At 40.4% G+C, this 13870-nt stretch overlaps 1 protein-coding gene across 1 annotated transcript; it reads right to left on the bottom strand.

The window, feature by feature from the left end:
* Positions 1–592: 592 nt before the first annotated feature.
* On the bottom strand, positions 593–11726 carry mybl2b (v-myb avian myeloblastosis viral oncogene homolog-like 2b). Its single transcript, XM_038289044.1, has 15 exons — positions 11444–11726; positions 10998–11094; positions 10841–10912; positions 10663–10755; positions 8840–9060; positions 8618–8750; positions 8399–8458; positions 7743–7943; positions 7392–7664; positions 5351–5493; positions 3084–3183; positions 2889–2999; positions 1469–1579; positions 1254–1385; positions 593–1166 (listed from the first exon to the last, which is right to left on the bottom strand). The coding sequence occupies exons 1-15, from the start codon at positions 11461–11463 to the stop codon at positions 1038–1040; spliced, it is 1896 nt and encodes a 631-aa protein (XP_038144972.1). The 5' UTR covers positions 11464–11726; the 3' UTR covers positions 593–1037.
* Positions 11727–13870: the final 2144 nt, after the last annotated feature.

Here is a 13870-nt window from a genome sequence, read left to right on the forward strand (position 1 = left end):
CTGTAAAGAACTTAAAGAAATGAAAGAGTTCATATTCCAGTCACTCAGTGGGATTTGTCAAAACAATGTCCAAAAACAAATCATAATGGTTCAACTTAGAAACATTGACTTTTCTTAGGGGTTTTCATTCATAATTTTGAGGTTTAGTGTGTAATTGTAAACAGAGTTATCACTTAATATTTAAGTAACTTGCTATTTTTGCTCTGAATTCTACAACACACAAGGTTGGCAGCTGAAATTGTGGAGTGTTGGGGCCCCACAGCCTGCAGTCTGGGTTCTGTAACCAAAACCCTTTACTGCCACACTGCTCCACAGGTGCTGCACAATGGCAGCCCACTGCTCCCCAAGGGGATGGGTTCAAATGCAGTGTGAATTACCCCACTGTGGGACAATAAAGAGATTTATATTACATTAAATTTAGATTGTCAGAAACATCAGCATTTTTAATTCAACTATGCATTTCCCTTTTCTAAATTCATATAACGCAAAATAGATTTTCTAAAAAGCAGAAAATGTTAGCTTAGTTTGTCATTTTAAGATAAAGCCTGGTTTTGTTAAGCCTAATAGGATGCACATAAGACCCAACACCTGCTTAACATGCAATTAGTTTTTATTTCAACTTTTGAAAAAACACAGTAAAACAAGTTAGGCTGAATATATTTACAAACGACAAATAGATCATCCTTCTCAACAGTGCTCAGCAAAGTACTCCGTTTTATGATTCATGCAGCATAAAAATTACAGGGCTAAACCAACTTTGTCTTTCTAATAAGTAGAGGATCAGCCTTATTCATGTAAGTTTACAATATGCTAGTTTCTCTGCATGTGGATGGATTATTGAGGTGCTACCTGAATTTGAAGATCACATTACAGAAAGTTCACTCACAAAAACTCTGGCTTTTCACCAATTTAAAACTTTACCCATGTCTTTAAATCTTACCATCATTCTTTTTTTAACACCTATAAACAACAATAATAAGACAATATTCCTGCCCATTTTATCTTTAAACCACATCCCACTGTGAGGCAGACGATTCTTAGGACAGAATTAGAGCCCGGCTGGGAGTATGGCTCTTCAGAGAGCTAAGGTAACGCCTTGCTTTCTCCGTCATGGTCAGCTGGTCTTTAGTTTGCCCGCAAACAACTTTCATCCATTCTTTTGACATCTGCAAATAATTAAAATAACATGAAACAACCTTTTTTGGTTTTTAATCTACATTACTCAAATTCTACATGAACACTAAGGAACTTACAGGTGCAGGAGGCACAGCACTGGGAAATATGCTCGTGTCACTTGGTCCCATCAAAAAGCCCTGGTCTAAGATGTTTTCAGGCCTCTGGCTGTAAAACGACGAGGAGTTGAAACAAACTGTAACAGGTTCTTCCTGCGACCAAAGAGAGACACAGAGCTCATAATTTAGGAGGGTTCAGTCTACATTAAAACTAGTTTTGTTCTTTCCCACGTTACCTTAATGGTGCGTCTGGCCTCTGCTTTGCTGCATTTGCGTTTAGACTTTGGGATCACCTCCTTGACATCTAGAGCCAGGGACTTCCGTACTTTATTCATAGGAGGGCGATTCTGATGTCAAACACAAAGAGAAGACCTGACTGAGCATAAAAATCGGAGCAGGAATGTCTGTATTTCACTGTAGGAGCAATCATTAGGAAATGGAAGAAGCTGAACAGGGCTATCAATCTCCCTTGGACTGGGGCTCAATGCAAGATCTGACCTTGTGGGGTCTCAATTACTACACAGGAGGAGCTGGCCAATGACCTGAAAAAGAGCCAGGCGCACCGTTTCCACAGTTACTGCTGGTCATACTCTAAGATGAAATTTGAAATCATGCATGGCACGTAAGGTTCCCCTGCTAGAACCAGCACATGTCAAAGCCTGTCTGCCAACGACCATTTGGATGATCCAGAGGTGTCATGGGAGAAAGTCATGTAGTCAGATGAGTCCAAATTAACTTTTTGGTCATAATTACACTAACCATGTTTGGAGGAAGAAGAATGATGAGTACCATTCCAAGAACACCATCCCTACTGTGAAGCATGGGGGTGGTAGCATCAGGCTTTGCGGGTGTTTTTCTGCACACTGGACAGGGCAACTGCACTGTGTTAAGGAGAGGATGACCAGGGCAATGTATTGCCAGATGGGGAACAACCTCCTTCCCTCAGAGCATTGAAGATGGGTGGAGGCTGGGTCTCCCAACATGACAATGACCTGAAGCACACAGCCAGGATAACCAAGGAGTGGCTCTGAGTGAAGCCTATCAAAGTTCTGCCGTGGCCTAGCCGGTCTCCAGAACTAAACCCAATAGAGAATCTTTGATCTCCATTTTTCTCAGTGACAGCCGAGAAACCGGACTGATCTAGAGAAGATCTGTGCGAAGAATTGGGCCAAAATCCCTCCTGCAGAGTGTGCAAACCCAGTGAAAAATTACAGGAAATATTTTGACCTCTGTAATTGAAAACAAAGGCTACTGTACCAAATAATACCATGGATTTTCTCCGGTGTTGAAATACTTATTTGCAGCTGTATGATACAAATAAATAGTAAAAAAAAAAAATTTGTGATTTCTGGATATTTTTTTTAAGATTATGTCTCTCACCCTGGACATGCACCTATGATGACAATTTCAGAGTCCTCCACGATTTCTAAGTGGGAGAATTAGAAAAATAGCAGGTGTTCAAATACTTATTTTCCTCACTGTGTATCTAGTACAGTTGATTACCACTGCAGGTCCACACCATTCATTTCTGAATTAGGGCTAGACCTAAATTAGTTTTAAGCTCTTAATTCAGGGACTGGTCTCCAAATAATCTGATAAATTAATGATCACCATGTGTTCTATAGCCCACTGATTTTCACAGAGCTGAAGCAGTACCATTGTTTTGCGCCTTGGATCCGGTGGCGTCTCCTGTATGACCAAAGAGGTTACTCCTGCATCTCTGAGGATGACCTCATTGATGTCATCTTCAAGGTTTGGAGTCTGTGGCTGAGAAAGAGAAGCAGGAAATGACGTTGAATCCAAAAGACAGAGCTAAGGGCTGCTCTTTGGAAAGCCGAAGCCAACACTCACCAGAGGCTGCAGAGGGCCGTACTTCTCCATGGCGTTTTTGAACGGCGTTGGAGTCCGTGGGGTAAAGCAGATCTCAGACTTGCGGTTGGGTGTAACAAACCTGAAGGGAAATGACAGATACTCACTGACACCTTGAACTTTTCTAACATTTATTTTTAAAATTGAAAATGCAAATAGCTGTAAATCTGGAGTCTGATATTCCCATCAGAACCAGAAACCTGTAGTTCAACTGGATAAATAATCATCTGGATTTAGAAATCTCTTTTCTTTTGTTAGTCAGGGTTACATCTAAGGTTTTCAATAAAAAATGAGAGTAGATACATGCAGATACAGATCCTGGGCAGTCCTCAACAATCTGTGATAGTAACACACAAGTACCACAGGGGGGCAGTGTTTGCTAATGAATCCAAGCCATTAGCATGGGAAGTCCCATCCTTACACAGAGATCGCAGTGGCCTTAAACAATCGTTCTGATCTGAAAGACACATGTGATCACCGGTAGGTCTGGTAACCAGGCAGCGTTAAAATGACTGAATTTCGTTGCCTTCGTTGTTCTGAATATACGATACTGGTAGCCTACTTCCACTTTGCCTGCCTTAAATAACATTTCATTGTGATGGCAGAACAGTTTCCATTAATTTTTTAAAAAGCTTTGTTTTGCAAGTCAGTTTGTCCGAGATTCCCTTCTGTGTCTTTTTTTTTTCTTTTTTCGTATTGCCGTGCAGAAAAATTGCAGCTGCTGGAAGATGTCTGAATAATGTTCTGTATATCGCTATGGTAACAGTACTTTTTCAGTAAATGAAGCTAGTATTTTATAGGTTCAAAGAGACACAAAATCTGTTTTTTATTCATTCCACTGGTAGACTGTTGGATCAAATAGAAATAGAGGCCTACCTCTAATTCTGGCCTCCTTCCAATAATGGCCTGGACCAAGATGCACCTGAGTGAAATAAAGGCCCCGGCCTATATTAGAGGATTTATGGTATGTTTGTTTCGTTAGTTTTTTGTTATTCAAAGGTTTGTGTCCCCCATCCCAGGAGGCCAGTGGCTTGAGAGGGTTTTGGTGTTTGTCTTCTCGTGTCCTGATCGTGTTCTGGCTCCTTCCTGCCGAGTGCTCTCAGTTCCTGTTTTGGCTTGGCGGGGGGAAGCTAGTTTAAAGTCCCAAGTACAGTTTAAAGTTATGCATTTATAATGGTACCATTATCTTGTCTCTGTCCCTGAAGCACTGAGCCTGCCTGTCTGCATCTGCGTTTGTCTGCCTGAACGCACTGCTGTACTCATTGAACTCTGAACCTGCCTGAACGCTCTGAGGAATCCTGTAACCCTGGATCTGTCTGTTGGTGTGTGAATCAGAACCCCTGGTCGGGCTACGGACTCCTGGATCACAGAACTGTTCCCGTCTGATCCGTTTTACCTGACCTTGATCGGATTCCTGCCCGCTCACTGATGTTGCTGCATCAGAGACACTCTGTTCGGCTCTGCGCCGCAGCTTGTTTTGCAGTCCATCGGCTGCCTTCCTCTGAAAGGATGGACCGATCTGTTTAACCAGATAAGTGACTCACACAGATAATCATCTCCCATCAGATGATTGTGGTCACCCACCTGTGTTTCTCCCTCCAGAGTGTCAGTGATTGGGCGGTGCACCGCCTCCCCCTGTAGCAGCTGCGGTTCGCAGATCCACAGCAGCCCGCTTCTGTTCCGTTATGTGTTTTTGTGTTAATAAATGTTTTGAACCTTCCCTCCGTCTGTCTGACCTTGACTACTGGATCTAACTGCCCCTTTTTATTACAGTTTTTGTAGGACTAGGAGAACAATGATCAAAGAAATTCAGAGGCCTTAATTTGAACAATAAACTTTGGGATGCAACTTGTAAAAATTTAAGTTAAAAAAAATTTGTTTTGAGTTTCTACACTACTGGTTTGTGGGGTAGTCTAAAATTTAAACTGTATGGTTGGGAATTTGAGTAAAACATGTCACTAATAAAAAGCAGTTATACTAAAGGATGCATTAGGTTTAAGTTTTAATTTAATTTTAATCTACTCCTGAGTTCCAGCCTGAATCAACCAAACTGCTGTGATTTAGAAATAATCCTAATTCTCTTGAATAATGTTCTCTGAATCTAGTCAAAACTTTAACACAGACTAAAACCAGGATCGGTTTGCCAAATCTAATCCTACTTAATTATTTGACTTTAACAATTTTAAGATTATTTCTCCAAAATCCAACCAGATTACCTTTGAAAAACTGGCCCAGTTTTCATTACTCACACTGAGTTCTCCTTCTGGGTGAGGGGGGTCTTGTCACGCTGCAGCGGCGTGGTCACAATGACTTTCTGACTGCACACTGGCGTGGACGTAAGGGAGGGGTTTTCCAGGTCATGGGAGTCCTGCTTCGTCCATAGATTCAGGAACTGAAAAAGAAAACAGCAAATAGCATCAGAGGTTTTAGAATGAGACAAATCTAATCGTTAAAGCATTTTTCGCCCAAGGCCACTTGACAAGTCAGATGGGCAACACAGCAGGAGCCCTCTCAGTTTATAGGCGCAAAGAGAAGTCAGCCTGTGACTCTTATGCTACATTCACACCGAACCCTTTTTGAGCAGCAGAAGCAGCTGGTTTACATGCAAAGTCAATGGTTGAAGAATATCAAGGCACATCAAAAGGTCCTGCAGCACATCTGGAGCAGCAGGAGCGGTGCAACTTGATACATCTGAGCAGCCGAAGCAGCGCCTCATGAGCTTCTGAGCATCATCACAATCGGTAGCTGATTGAGTTAGAAAAATTGAACTTTTGCTGCTTGACAGGGCCACATCAACCAATCAGAGAAGCTGATCTTGGAGCTGGCAGGGAGACAGATACAGCACTGCTGATGCGGATCGCAATGATCTCTCCCCTGAAGCTGTTTATCAACGCCTAAATTAACTTAAAATGTCAAAACCTGCGTGCAAAATATTTTTGCTTTTATCATTATGCTGCCTGCAGCTTGTACCGCATACCTGGAAAACGCTAACATCTACATCCAGCCGCCACCAACATTAGGGGAAAATCTCCAAAGAGGCGACCTGGCAGCTGTTGCTGGGGATTCCAGGTGACAGTGCTATGTGGGGGTCTGAGCGGCTCAGACAGCGAAATAATATTTGAAGGCACTGGGCAGGATTGTAATTTTGATGAACTGACTGCACAGATGATGTTTCCAGGTGGACTTTCTCACTTAAAAATACAATAAAAGTTAAATTTAAATTAGGGTAATTAAACAAAAATCTGTCAGTATGTCTGGATTGATTGGACTATGTTTTGCAAATTAATTAGACCTGACTGTCTTACTAAGTAGGTATCTGTTGTGATATACCAGCATATATCTGCCATCTCTTGGTGAAAGCAGCAAAAAAGTGCTTTTTCATTTTGTTGTTGCTTAGATAGGCAAAAAAAAGAATTTTGAATTAGAATTAGATTTTGGCTCCAAATCTTCACTAAAACAATCGATTAACCACAAAATGCAAAACAAATATAACAAAAGCTAAATGTCAAAATGATATATCTACTTTTTGTTGGCAAATTTGACCTTAATTTGTTTTGTTTTTTTTACCACAACAATGATTTGAAAATGAAAAAGGAGAAGGTGCAGCAGGTGGAGAATGAAGACATGAGACAGGATCCCTTAACTGGTCTGTATTCCAAACTCAATTTCGGATTCCAATTGAACATAAATGGACATAAGGTGCTGGTAGGTGCCTATGTAAGTGTGGTTTCCTAAATCAAGACAAGGAAGATAATTCAAATGACCCTATAATAACACATCACACCATTGATAAGCTAAGGAGGAAATAATTAAACTCTAAAAAGTTCAACCTCTAATGTACCGTTAATCAGCACACGACAAAAGTTAGCTAACAATCAAGGCTTGGCGCCATCTAGTGGATGCGTAGGTTCGACACAACACTCTACAATACACACACAGCAGATAACAAAGACTTATCAACAGGTAACTAAGAGCGAAAAAGTAACTCATTTAACTGCAATAAACACTCACATATTAAACGTACTCATCAGTGTCCCTTCCCTGTGTTAGCAATTGAGCCACTGTAACTGCCGAACTTTCCAACAGGCAGCAGCAACGTTCGTCATGGCAACGTGATGATGTCATCGCTGTCCTAACTACGGCATGCCTTAAGGGCCAAAATAACGCTGAGCAGAAACTTTAAACAGCAGTACCCAACATCGAAACTTTAACTACTTAAGGGTTTTTTGTACAGTGATCATCAGCTTTGGATTAAAGAATTTCCCAGATATAAACAGTATGATGGCTTACTTGAGATGGAGAGAAAGGCAGGATTTTGACAGGAGTGCTCTTTGGCGTCATAGAGTGGCCGCTGTCTGGAGACAATGTGACGCGTCTCCGGCTGCGGCGGGTCAGTATGGACGGTGGGCTGATCCCTCCGGGGGAGATGGGGATGAGTTCTCCTTTGCTGCATTTGCTCAGCTCTTGCAGGGCGCTGCCTTCCAGGCGAAACTGGTGCCGCTCCGGGCTGGGGCTGTCCACCGGCAGGTCGAACGCCGCCAGGTTACACCAGCCGTCCAAGTCCTAAACCATCATAATGCTCTATAGATTAAGCTCTTAGACTTAACAGGTCTGAGGTGTGCTGTATTTATAGATATTTACCCCGTCCACCATCTCCAGTACTTCCTTTAGCGCGGGTCCCGTAGGGGAAAGAAACCCGGAGCTGTCAACCACCCAGTTGGTCCCATTTGGCTCTTCGCTGGTTTCATCATCACTCTTGATGCTTGCACTGTTCTTGGGTGTGGAGGCAGCTTTGGACGGCTCTGCTTCATCGGTGGTTACAGCTACAGGTGCTGCCGTTTCCTGCAATTTGTGCAGAAAAAAGCAGCACAGATAGTAGCTGTAATAATATCTATGCTCTTAAAAATGTATTCAGACCCCTTCAACTTAAACATGTTTTCAAGAATATTAATGGTGTAAATTAAACCATAATGAATTTCTGTTATGACAAAGACAGAAACAAAAACATGTAAGGAATAAAAATAAGCATCTTTAGCGAAAAAAAAAAAAAAAATGTGTATATATCTATATATATATATATATATATAGATATATATATATATATATACACATTTTAAACTCTATTAACCACCCTTAAATAAATCTGGAGGAGAAACGCGTAGAAAGACATCTGTAGAAGATATAAATGTTCTTTAAGATAAATTTGACGAAATATGAAAAGGTTCAACGGGTTGAAATATTCCTGCATGGTTTTGATTCATTACTGATTGAAACAAAACAATACAATAGATTCTTACTGAAAGTATGATTTTCTGGTCCAATTCTTTGCTGGAAGGATCCTGGGAGCTACTGGCCCCCTGAGTGACAAGATATACATTTATTATACACACAATACACACACACAAGTATATATATATATATATATATATATATATATATATATATATATATATATATATATATATATATATATATATATATATATATACACAGAGTGTTGAGGCCAAAAGATGCACCTGCATGTCTCCATTTAAGCGCGCCAACATCTCATCAAGCTCATTTGGTCTGAACACCTCTCGAGAGTAGAAGCCCATCTCCAACTTGCGTTTGATGGTGGAATTCCAGTGGTTCTTCACAGCATTGTCTGTCCTGTGAAGAAAAGTTTATGCAATCAGATCTTTAGGACTGTCTATAAGAAAAAGAATATAAAAAGACCAGTTCTCTGGGACTCTAGCGACCTTCCGGGGAGCAGCTTTGCAATCTCAGCCCAGCGGTTTCCCAGCAGGCAGTGGGCCTTGTAGATAATGAGATCTTCCTCAGCTGTCCACGATGACTTCTTTACGTTGGGATTCAGGTGGTTGTGCCAGCGCTCCCTGCACTGCTTACCCAGCCTGCCCTTCAGATGCTTGGCCACCATTGCCCACTGTTTGTTGCCGTAGAGATTCACAAGCTCTATGACCTGGAGGGAGAAATGTTTCTCATGTTTTAACAGATCCCAATTTGGCACCTCGTAAAAGCTTCCACCTCCTATTAACTGCGATCCTTCCTATCCAGATACAGTAGCAGCCATTTAAAATTGCCCTTCCAAGTCAAAAGCCAGCCAAATGGCAGCAAAATCTCCTCCAACTTCCAGCCACTGATCTTCTCCTGGACTTGCACATTTCTTTTACTCTGACTCACTGAATCACTGAATTGCAAGGTCTGGCCAGGAGATAATGCTTCTCTTTAGAACTTAATGTCCACAAATCATGACAGAAAGAATATTTTAGATGTTTAAAAAGGATTTTCAGGGGACTAGCCAAAGGAAAGAAAAATAAACCCTTTTGAAAATGTACTGCAAACCTTATAAACAATAAATCATGGAACAAAGTGCTGAGGTCAGACGAGTGACAGAAAACCTAACACTGAAAACCACCCTGAACAAGATAACCGTCAATAAAATCGAATATCTACATGTCTAAGCTCGGAAATTAAATTAAATAATGTTAATAAATGTAGGATTTGTGTTTGTTCATTGTCAGCCAATTGATTCATGTGACATCTTCATTTGTGAGAAAACAAGTTTAGAAGTTATAAATACAAGCTAGAAAATCACTGCAACAATTCAAGTACGAATCACAAATCCAAAAATTCATGCATTTGAATAACATACCTACGTATATGAATTACAAATGTGCAGAAGAAATGAAAATTTACAAGCATACATTTGTAAGTGCGAGTAATGAATGTAATCGCAAAGTTATGTGTAAGAATAAGAAATTTGTTACTACGAAATTACAGATTTAAAAGTACAAAACACAAAGTAATGAGTACATAAATCAATGAATATGAATTACAGATTTATGCATATGAATTTATGATTCTTGTTCTCAACGTTGTGTGGCTACAAAGTTTTCCCCTCTAACATGTTTTCATAACTTCTAAACTTGTTTTCTCTCAGATGAAGATCTGATGTCACTCGTATCAATGAGTTGAAAAGAGGAAAAAAATTGAAATCCGATCAAATTTGTCCAAATTATTGACCTTTATTTACAAATTTAGAGATTAGAAGATTAGATTTATTGATCTGTGGGGATCGAACCTTGCAACCTTCTCAGAGCACAAGCGCACTGCTCTAACCACTAGGCTGCCACTCCCAGATCTAGGTGCATACCATTCCCCCACAGTAAAAGCAGAATTTTGTCTGAGGATGCTTGTTCTCTGTAAGTACAAGGAAGCTGGATGGAATTATAAAGACGATAGATGGAGCTAAAAATTAAGGCAACCCTGCAAGCTGCAAAAACTTTCAACTCACCTGCCATGAACCTACACTTTAACATACAGAGTTACAATACGATTATATAGATGAAAGTGTATGTATGTATGAAGATGGTCTAGTCAAAGCCCAGACAGAAATTCAAGACAATCTCCATCCAAGCTGACGGCTAACATGTAAAGAAATCAAATTAAAAGTGCAAAAGTCTTGCAGTTGTAATGTGAAAATGTTAACGACATGCATGAGCAGGTTAGAAAATAAGGGGAACCATTCTGTATTCTAATGTGTAACCGAAGTGTTACCCACTTTCTCATCCTCCTCCTTGGTCCAGGGGCCTTTAACCAGTTCTGGATCCAGGACCTTAAACCAGCGGTGCTGACACTGCTGCTCTGTGTGATTCTGTAACAGGAAAGAACACATTTTCCAGTTCTTAATCAATTAAGTTTTTAATCATGCAACAATTATGATTAGAAGAGTCACTCACTGGGAAGTAGCAGGCTATGCTCCTCCAGTCATCGGAGCCCAGCTTCTGAACCAGTATTTTGAGTCTGTCATCCTGCAAACATCAACAGGCCTGTTCAGGTCAGCTGTCCCAAAGTGAAACAAATGGCGGCAGGACTGGGACATGTCCCAACAATCACCTCCTCTTGTGTCCACTTCACTTTCCCCTTCCCTCCTTCCTTCTGCTCAGCCACATCAGAATCCGTATCCTGATGCATGGCTTCGTCTCCATCCTCACTGGGAACCAGACAAAAACAACATGGGTGACAGATGAGATCATGAACTGGAGAACAGGCTCAGTGGCTTCAGCTTTAGGAGCCAATATGAGGCTAGGTTTGTTGTTTCTATTCACGATCGGACCGTCTTTTATAAAAGAAGTGATTTATCTAATAGTTCTGGGTTTATAAGGAAAGAGGGTGGAGGAAAATAAAGGCCCAGCCTGAAAAAAGGCGGCAGTCGCAGGTCAAAAATAAGTGTTCAATTGGCTTTTTATCCAATAAGCATAATTTTATTAACACTATTTGATAACCAGGAAATCCTTTAAATGACTGGAGAGTAATTCAGTCCGCAGAGAGCGGTCTCTTACCCGCGCGCCCACCAGGACATTTCCCTCCCTTGTTTTCTTCTTGTTTACGGTGCGCCAGTGATCCTCCCTACCGCTGCTGCACGTCATGTGCAAATAAAGTTGATAATATCACGACTTTCAGCACTTTATGGAGGATTTGAAGAGGCATCCAACAGTGCAGGAGGTGGAGTTTTAGAGCTGAAGTCTACAGTCAGGGTGCGATCAGCTGCGGCGGAACGATCGCTCCTTCCGCGCTTAGAAATTTCTATCTCGCGCCCTTCTTCCCGGAGCCAGACTGGAGCAACCAGAGCGGTGACGTGGGTGCGCAGTGGATGTGCGCAGAGAGCAGAATGAGGAAATGGTAGTCCTCCTCTTGGACTTTCAAAATAAAATAAACTACTCAAAATGTCTTTCAATGGCTCTGTTCGAAAACCTAGGACGGGTCCTCGAAGGACGCGGTCTACCTAGACTGGATCCTTCGAAGTCCTTGAAAATAAGGAGACCGGAAGAGTTTTGGCTGTAAATTCGACCAGGTCTACCCTTCGGCGGGTTTTTACCGCCGTATGCTCTGTTGCTTAGCAACCGTGAACGTTGACACACAAAGCAGGAAAAGAATGAATACAGAAGTTTTCATAACTGTTTATTTATTTCTTTTTTATTGTGAAGTGAACAAAGACTACACTCACAAGAATCCAGAGTGGAATAAAGGTTCCAACCACCGGGAGCAGGAACAAATAAAATCAAATGTAATGATAGAAACCTTAGTCAGTTAAATAAAATGCTGCTGTCATTTTGCACATCTCTGATGCTGCTGCTATTTTCTAATATCCATTACTGTAAACATTTCCATAGCTGCATATTGGTTATTTATTCCCCAGTTTTATATTGTTAAAACACTTTACAGAATTGTATTGTTTATATTTTAACTCTTCCCTATTATGTTATTCTTATACATTTTTCTAAGGTCCACATTTGTGTGACCATTTTCAATAATCTTTCTGCTGCTGTAAATTTTTCCATTGTGGGAAAATAAAGGGATTTTCTATTCTATTTTATAAAAGGGGTAGAAAGATATAAGTAAATCTAAACAATATATTTATAAAAAATATATCTGCAAAATCTCTAATATTCAACAACAAAAAACACGAAGTTAAGCATATTGTGCAAAACAGCAATAAAAAGATAAAAATCCTATCAGATTTATAGTCCCCACCCTGCAAATATATTAGAATCTGTCCTTAAATTCCAGCCAAACCCATTTACACAGTAACAGATAAAAACCTTTAGATGAATCAAACATTACCGCCACATATCTGACTCTATAACCATTAAAACAACTATTTTCATTAATCTCAGACGGAACTATTAAATGACTTGTATTATATTAAACTGAACTTCCAATTTTCACCACTGTTCGGCGCCAAGTAACCTTTACTCTGATCACGGCTTGCTTGGTCTCGCAATGACTCCTGGGATATCCAAGAATACCGAGGATACATCAGACCCGTCCTTCAAATCGGGCAAAAAGAAGGACGCATTTTAAGGCCGCATAACGAGGACTCTTGGAATCCGACCAGACCTCTGCGCCGCGCTATGACGTAATCGGCCTTCAAATCCGGTCTTCTAAGGATGCGTCCTAGGTTTTCGAACAGAGCCAATTTTTACTTGTCCCCCTCCATACCTAAATCAGAAAATCAGAGGCGTAGCCAGAAAACCTTTATAAGGGTGGCCAGGCAATAACCAATGTACACTGATGGGTGGCCGAAAGTGGATAGGTACCAGAACCTCTGGGTCTATCTACACTGTTCCAACAGGAAAATGAACAAGCAAAACATCCATATTTTCTACATAAGGACTTCCTACAGCCTAACGTAGACACATATATTTAAACATCCATAATTTCTAGATAAAAGGTAGTGTATAAAAGAGGCGTAAATTTTTTCCATTGTCATTACTTACCTATCTGTTTAAAAAAAAATTCTGTTTAAAACTGGTATTTAAAAGCACTAACATCTACATAAATTAATGAAGTTTTTATTAAAATTGTTATTTATCTATGATTTAACTGAAGACTCCTAGATGACTTGCAGAGACACATCATTTTCTCTTTACCCCATATAACACAAAATCTAGTTCTGAAGAGAACATGAACTCTGTACTTATCATTGATGTTAGTATATTGACGTGTATAATTAACCACAAATATTTTTAATGTTTAGAATTTTCTACTTGAGAGTATTACTGCTGCCACCATCTGTATTAGAGGGAAAAAATGGTAGGGGTGGCCACAGGATTGCCTAAGGGTGGCAAATGCCACACCTGGCCCCCCATCTAGCTCCGCCCCTGCTGAAAACAAACACACAAAAAAGTAAAATGAGGAACAAGTAATACATATGAATCCCCATAATAGAGGACTTTCTTAATTTTAATGGTGATAAATAAAAATAA

The sequence above is a fragment of the Cyprinodon tularosa genome, unplaced genomic scaffold, assembly GCF_016077235.1.
Source record: "Cyprinodon tularosa strain WSP-4 unplaced genomic scaffold, ASM1607723v1 ctg261, whole genome shotgun sequence".
Taxonomy (NCBI): domain Eukaryota; kingdom Metazoa; phylum Chordata; class Actinopteri; order Cyprinodontiformes; family Cyprinodontidae; genus Cyprinodon; species Cyprinodon tularosa.

Bases quoted from the DNA above. Each gene is read 5' to 3' on its own strand.
- mybl2b (XM_038289044.1), bottom strand. From the start codon at position 11,463: ATGTCCTGGTGGGCGCGCGG. The intron at 10,756-10,840 runs GTGAGTGACTCT...TTCCTGTTACAG, and splicing joins GCATAGCCTGCTACTTCCCA to AATCACACAGAGCAGCAGTG. The intron at 1,167-1,253 runs GTAAGTTCCTTA...AATTATTTGCAG, and splicing joins GTGCTGTGCCTCCTGCACCT to ATGTCAAAAGAATGGATGAA.